The 7,136-nt window shown below is 39.2% G+C and overlaps 1 protein-coding gene across 5 annotated transcripts in view; it reads left to right on the top strand.

The window, feature by feature from the left end:
• Window positions 1-4,819, top strand: part of LOC138975532 (sigma intracellular receptor 2-like) — a 53,262-nt gene extending 48,443 nt beyond the window's left edge. For all 5 annotated transcript variants that reach the window (XM_070348239.1, XM_070348240.1, XM_070348241.1 and 2 more), the window contains one exon: window positions 474-4,819. In XM_070348239.1, coding sequence (XP_070204340.1) covers window positions 474-739 — 266 coding nt within the window. In that variant the 3' untranslated portion in view covers window positions 740-4,819. The remainder of the gene's footprint in view (window positions 1-473) is intronic.
• Window positions 4,820-7,136: the final 2,317 nt, after the last annotated feature.

Genomic DNA, 7,136 nt, shown 5'->3' with positions numbered 1-7,136 from the left:
GAATTCTGACTTTGGTAAAACAAAAAATACGATAGTTTCTAAAAAATATACGGATGTTTTATTCCAAACCCGGTATAACAAAATTTCTTTGTACAAAAAACGAAACGGTAGTTGGCTGGGTCAACATCCGAGACTGATCCGCAATTGTTGGAGAGCATTGTATTCTGATGTGTTTCAATGCGTTCTGCACTTGATTGAAATACTATGTTATGTATTATTGTCTATGATGTCTTATGTTTAACGCTTACTTATTATGTTAGCCACAAACTGTATCTAGTGTGTGTGTGTGTGTGTGTGTGTGTGTGTGTGTGTGTGTGTGTGTGTGTGTGTGTGTGTGTGTGTGTGTGTGTGCACGCTGTTGCTATTGTACATCGCCGTGAGCTCTGTTGAGAAGGGGCGATTAATAAGTGTCCATTATTATTATTATTATTATTATTATTATTATTATTATTATTCAACTTGTTCTCTCGCAGGACTGGACAATTTGAGATGGGTTCGAATCCCGACCATCATGTACTGCACGCAGACGATAACGGCCACGTCCGGCATAATGATGATGGCTCTGATGGAAGACTTCAGTTCCTACAACTCCGATCACGCTCCATCGGGACTTTTCCAGCGCTTGCAACTGGCTGGAATCTATGGCACGTTCTTTACATTCTGCGTTTTCAATGTGCTGGATGTTCTGACGGAAAAGGACTCTTCGCCGCAACAAGTGGATAACAAGAAACGAGAGTGAAAGTTCTCTTTGGGGATATTTGACAATGACTGTCTTTGCATTCTGAGCCAAAGTTGCTAGATGTTTTTGCTGAGAGTCACGCTTCGCTTTAAGCAGAGAACAAGATGCAGGATCCTTTCAAAGCTTGAAACCTGCTAAAGTCTATGACATTTCTTTGTATTCTGTGTCAAAGTTGCTGGATGTTTTTGCTGAGAGTCACGCTTCGCTTTAAGCAGAGAACAAGATGCAGGATTCTTTCAAAGCTTGAGACTGGCTGGAGTCTATGGCATGTTCTTTGCATTATGTGTTCTCAATTTTCTGGTTGTTCTCACTGTAAGAGACTGTTCGCAAAAACAAGTTGAGAACAAGAAACAAGAGTTTGTTCGTTCATGGGCTGAAACTCCCACGGCTTTTACGTGTATGACCGTTTTTACCCCGCCATTTAGGCAGCCATACGCCGCTTTCGGAAGAAGCATGCTGGGTATTTTCGTGTTTCTATAACCCACCGAACTCTGACATGGATTACAGGATCTTTTTCGTGCGCACTTGGTCTTGTGCTTGCGTGTACACACGGGGGGGTGTTCGGACACCGAGGAGAGTCTACACACAAGGTTGAGTCTGAGAAATAAATCTCTCGCCGAACGTGGGGACGAACTCACGCTGACAGCGGCCAACTGGATACAAATCCAGCGCGCTACCGACTGAGCTACATCCCCGCCAAGAAACAAGAGTGAAAGCTATCGGTATTCTTCCAAAGCTTGAAACTTGCTGGAGTCTATGACATTTCTTTGCATTTTGTGTTTCTCAACTTGCCAAGATGTTTTCACCGAAAAGAACACTTCGCGGCAATACGCGTAGAACAGGAAGCAAGAGTGAAAATTCTCTTCAGGATTCTTGACTATGACTTTCTTTGCATTATGTGCCAAAGTTGCTGGATGTTGTGATATTGTAAAGCGCATAGTGCTTTTAGTTATGCGCTATAGAAATCTCCTTAATAAATAAAATAAATAAATAAATGCTCTTGCTGAGAGAAACGCCTCGCTTCAAGCCGAGAAAAAGAAACAGAACTGAAGAAGTGTATGTCCTACAGGATTGTTTTAAAGCTTGAAACTGGCTGGAGACTATGGAATGTTCGTTGCATTCTGTGTTCTCAACTTGCAAGATGTTCCCACTGAAAAGGACTCTTCGCAGTGCTCAACAAGCGTAAAACAGGAAACATGAGTGAACGTTCTCAGGATTCTGTCAAGATTTGAAACGTGGCTGGAGTGTATGGCTTGTTTCGTTGCATTCTGTGTTCTCAGTTTGCAAAATGTTCTCATTGAAAGGGACTATTCGACACAATAAAAGGAGAATAAGAAGGATTGTTTCAAAGCTTGAAACTGACTGGAGTCAACGCCATGTTCTTTGCATGCTGTGTTCTCGCCTTGCTTGATGTTCTCACTGATAGGGACACTTCGACAGTACAACAAGTGGAGAACAAATAATAGCGATAGTGAATTGAGGGCCTCTTTTCTGGATTCATTCACTGCTTGAAACAGAAGTGAATGATTTTTTTCCCTCGGGACTGTACCAACGCTTGAAACTGGCTGGAGTGGACGACATGTTCTTTGCATTCTGTGTGCTGAGCTTGTTTAAAATTTGTATTTTTAAATTTTATTTGTATTCATTTATTACTATTTTTTTAATTTTTTATATATTTTTTTTATGGCTTGCTTGATTTTCGAAACGGACTTTACGTAGCAAGCAGAATAATGAGATACAACATTCGCAGATTGAGTTTGTTTCTCAGGAGTACGCCGGCACTTGAAACCAGCGTGTGGAGATACAAAAAATATGCCCCCCCCCGCCCCCTCCCACACGCACCCCCGTCCAACAACCTCGAAGCGACACAAACATCGTCTCACAATTGAGCTTTTTAATGCTTTAATTTTGTGTAATGTTAACATTCATTTATTTATTTTTTGAGTCTTTGTTTTTGTAATCTAGTCACTGGCATGGCAAATGGACACCGAGCACTGTGCAATAATCATATGTATACACATATAGCGCTTTCTTTTGTAATGCATTATAGCTGCTTGTCTTTCCTGGTCAGCTGCACGTGCTGTATAGGCAATGGACAGATTTAGGGATAACTTGTCCTCGCCTAACGCAGTGCTGTGCGAGATGATGAAGTAAGAAACAAAATTTGGCTGACTGCTGCGTGGTTGAGAATGTATTTTGATAATTTTTTATTTCGTTGACTTTTGTTGTTACTGTCGAATTAAGAAGAAAATATTCACTTATTTATGTTTTCAGTGAACGGCTAATTTTCACACTTCAGTTCTGTCGATAAAGCTGCTGCATTTGTCAGTAAACTGATAGTTTTCGCAGCTCGGTTCAGTTGTGAAAGCACATGCTATTGTCAATAAATGGATAGTTTTTCCAGTTCAGTTAAATTGTGAAAGCGCCTGCATTTTTCTGTGAACGGTTTATTCTTACCGCTCAGTTCAGTTTTGAAAGCACTTGCATTTACCAGTGAACGGTTGATTTTCCTCTTTCAGTTCAGTTGCGAAAGCACCTGCACTTATCAATAAACGGCAGATTTTTTTCCAGTTTAGTTCAGTTTTGAAATTGAAAGCACCTGCATTTTTCAGTGAACGGTTGATTTGTACAACTCACGTCACAGTTGTGAAAGCCTCTGTTCTGTGAACGGTCAAAATACGGAGCAGTACTGCTGTTGTTTTTGCTGTTATTATCTTTTCTTTTGATGGCGTTAGATTTTATTTATTATGTTTTCTTTGGTTGGATTGAAGGAGAGGAGGGTGTTAGATAATCCAGGGTAAAATAGGACTATATTTATTTTTTATTTATGTGGGAATAAAAGAAGGGAGGGCTGGAGACGGATATTTTGAGGGCGGAGGATCATTAACGAAATAACGCTGTAGGCAGAAAAAAAAGTTTTGTTTTGTCTGACTGTTTTGTCTAGGGTGCAAACGGATCAGGGAAATTCGCCAGCAATTCAACAATAATTGCTTTTATTGTCCGTTTCCGAGACACTCGTTGTTTTTTCAGGAAGTTGTAGGGGATGGGAACACTTTGCATCCGGGTTGTTCAAATACAATGGTTCCGTTCTCACGGTTAGCTTGCGTGGGCTTTTTGTACCCAGTACTGACCAACCAGTATTGATATTATTTACATCACCCTCAGTGAAGTGTTGTGCGATGTTTATCCAGTTTGCTTGTTGTTTGGTTCGTGTTCGTGTTGTGTCGCTGGTACTTTTCTGCAGTGATTGTAAACGCGGTAGATAGCCGAGAAAGTGTGTGTGTGTGTGTGTGTGTGTGTGTGTGTGTGTGTGTGTGTGTGTGTGTGAGAGAGAGAGAGAGAGAGAGAGAGAGAGAGAGATAAGAGACAGAGTGAGACAGAGAGAGACAGAGAGAGAGAGACAGAGACAGAGACAGAGACAGATAGGCTGTCAGTATCAAAATCCTCTCTGCCGCAAGCCTTGCAATATTTTCGCATTTGTTGTGAGGGGTCATATTGTACATCTTTAGCTTTTAGGGAAAGCGCAAAACCAAAGACAATGTTGTCAGTAATCCTTGTTGTGACTCCCGTAGTTGAACTTGATAGTTGTGATTTCTTTAACGAGTTTTGTAAAACCATGGTTTTGTGAAACGTGCATGTGTATTGAAAGCATTCTTTTTGTTTGTTTCAAAGAATACTTTGTGTTTAGTACTTCAGTTGAAAAAAAAATTTCTTGGAATATTATACATTCAATATTACTTATGTGTGAATTTTGTTGAAAGACTTGTGCTTACTTTTTTTTGACACGAATTGTGTTCAAGTTAGGTATGTATCTACAATAGCAATATTCTTTATCCACTGTTGGTAAGTGTTTTATTTATCAGAAACTTTCGCATGTTTGCAGAGTGCAAGTTGTGAAAATTGTCCTTTTATGAATATTGCAGAATGTATCGGTAATCGTTTCAATACTGCATGTATTTTACTTGTTAAAGTTTTTCTATTTTATGAATGTACTACATGTTGTAAACCTGTCTTTTATATACATAATTAAAAATGGAGTAATGCATTACTTTTCTGGAAAAAAACTCATCCTGTGCAGTGGTCGCGCATTGGTGTATGTGGGTGTGTGGGCGTGTGTGTGTGTGTGTGTGTGTGTGTGTGTGTGTGTGGTTGAATTCAGTATTCCCTTTACTGTGTTATTAGTGTATTTGCAACACCTGCGTACATATACACTCACACGCTCTTCAAAAAGCCAAAGGCACAGACGCTGACAGCCAAGGACACATGATCCGAGTACCACATATATAAAGGGAAGTAACTGTGTACCGTTTTGCGATAGCATCTTTCGTCTCAAGGATCGTATTATTCCCCTTATGGTATCCGTTGACAACACGCACATGCACACGCACTGTGTGTATCATTCTGTGGAACAGAGAACTTCTCTGTTCCACAGGTACACACAGACACACACACACACACATACACGCACGCACACACACACACACACACACACACACACACACACACACATATATATACATGCACGCACACACACACATACACACATTCACACACACACACACAAACACACACAGACACATGCAAACACACACACACAAACACACACACACACACACCCGCACATTTTACATAATATAACAACCATGTAACGGAATAGTTATGAACCAGTCAAAGCCGGATTGTAATATTCATATTCTAGGCCTGTTATACATTCAGGCGTGTTTACCATAGGGAATCAAAATGGAGAAAAAAAAATCAATGGATGAGTCATCACCGAAACTAGTAATAAGGCTCGGCTAGCCAAAACCGAAAGACCTAGCCGGCTCGTGCTGGTAAACACGACACGTCTTTTTATTTGTTAATTGAAGGAATGATAAAGAATACGATTGAATTAGATTTAAATGTGTTATCAAACATTCCATGTGAATTAGAATCTTGAGAGTTGTAATAAACAAATTAAACAATTGTTTTTAAAGCTTCTACGCTGAAATGCAATCCCATGGCCGGGCAACAGATTGTTTGACAAAAATTGCAATCATTTTGATTTAAAACAAGGTTCTCACATTACTGCCTCAACTTTTTTAAAAGCCGGATATGACGTCATCAAGTACATTTATGTCCGGAAGAAAAAACATACAAACAGGTGGGGATATTATCTGGAAGAAGTCATTTCTAAAGTTTCATGATGATATGGCCAGTAATTTTCTGGGAATATCCCCCCGCCGAAAAAAGTGGAATGAAAAGACGTTCTTCCCCTGATACAAATGTTATCAATGGATGACACTACAAGCGGCGAAAGATCTCAGATACAAAGTATGCGATATCACACACGCACACACACACACACACACACAGACACACACACACACACACAGACACACACACACACACAGACACACACACACACACACACACAACTACACACATACACAGACACACGCACGCACGAACGCACACACGCACGCACACACACATACGGCACACACACGCGCACGCACGCAGGCACGCTCGCACACTCATTCAACATCGCCCTCGTCTCGATTTCCAGTCTTCCTGAAAACATTCAGCCAAATATTGACTTAATGGAAAAACAGGACAAACTTTTTTTCTGCGTCGTACCGAAAGCAATGAAAGGAGGAAAAAAAGAAAGAAAGAAAGAAAGAAAGAAAGCAAGAAAGCAAGTAAGAAATAAAGAAATAAAGAATGAAAGAAAGAAAGAAAGAAAGAGAGAAAGTAACAAGAAAGAAAGCAAGTAAGAAATAAAGAAATAAAGAATGAAAGAAAGAAAGAAAGAAAGAGAGAAAGTAACAAGAAAGAAAGAAAGAAAGAATGAAAGAAAGAAAGAAAGAAAGAGAGAAAGTAACAAAAAAGAAAGAAGGAAAGAAATAAAGAATGAAAGAAAGAAAGAAAGAGAGAAAGTAACAAGAAAGAAAGAAAGAAAGAAAGAATGAAAGAAAGAAAGAAAGAGAGAAAGTAACAAGAAAGAAAGAAATAAATAAAGAATGAAAGGAAGAAAGAAAGAAAGAAAGAAAGAATGAAAGAAAGAAAGAAAGAGAGAAAGTAACAAGAAAGAAAGAAGAAAGAAAGAATGAAAGAAAGAATGAAAGAAAGAAAGAAAGAAAGAGAGAAAGTAACAAGAAAGAAAGAAAGAAAGAAAGAAAGAATGAAAGAAAGCAAGTAAGAAAGAAATCAAAACAGTTACCAAAAATGTTATAACAGAGATAGCAAGGGGAAAACGTTTTGTGAGAATTTTTAAGGCATAAAACAGATCAAGATTGAGGAGAGAAGACGCTAGTTCTGGGGACAGAAAAACCAAGTTAGCATAGAGAGAAGAGGAAACAAGTCGCGTAAGGCGAAATTACTACATTTAGTCAAGCTGTGGAACTCACAGAATGAA

This window comes from Littorina saxatilis, linkage group LG9 (assembly GCF_037325665.1).
Source record: "Littorina saxatilis isolate snail1 linkage group LG9, US_GU_Lsax_2.0, whole genome shotgun sequence".
In the NCBI taxonomy this organism is placed as follows: Eukaryota; Metazoa; Mollusca; class Gastropoda; order Littorinimorpha; family Littorinidae; genus Littorina; species Littorina saxatilis.
The sequence above is the reverse complement of the archived record's forward strand: the minus strand, read 5'-3'. Positions and strand labels throughout refer to the sequence as shown.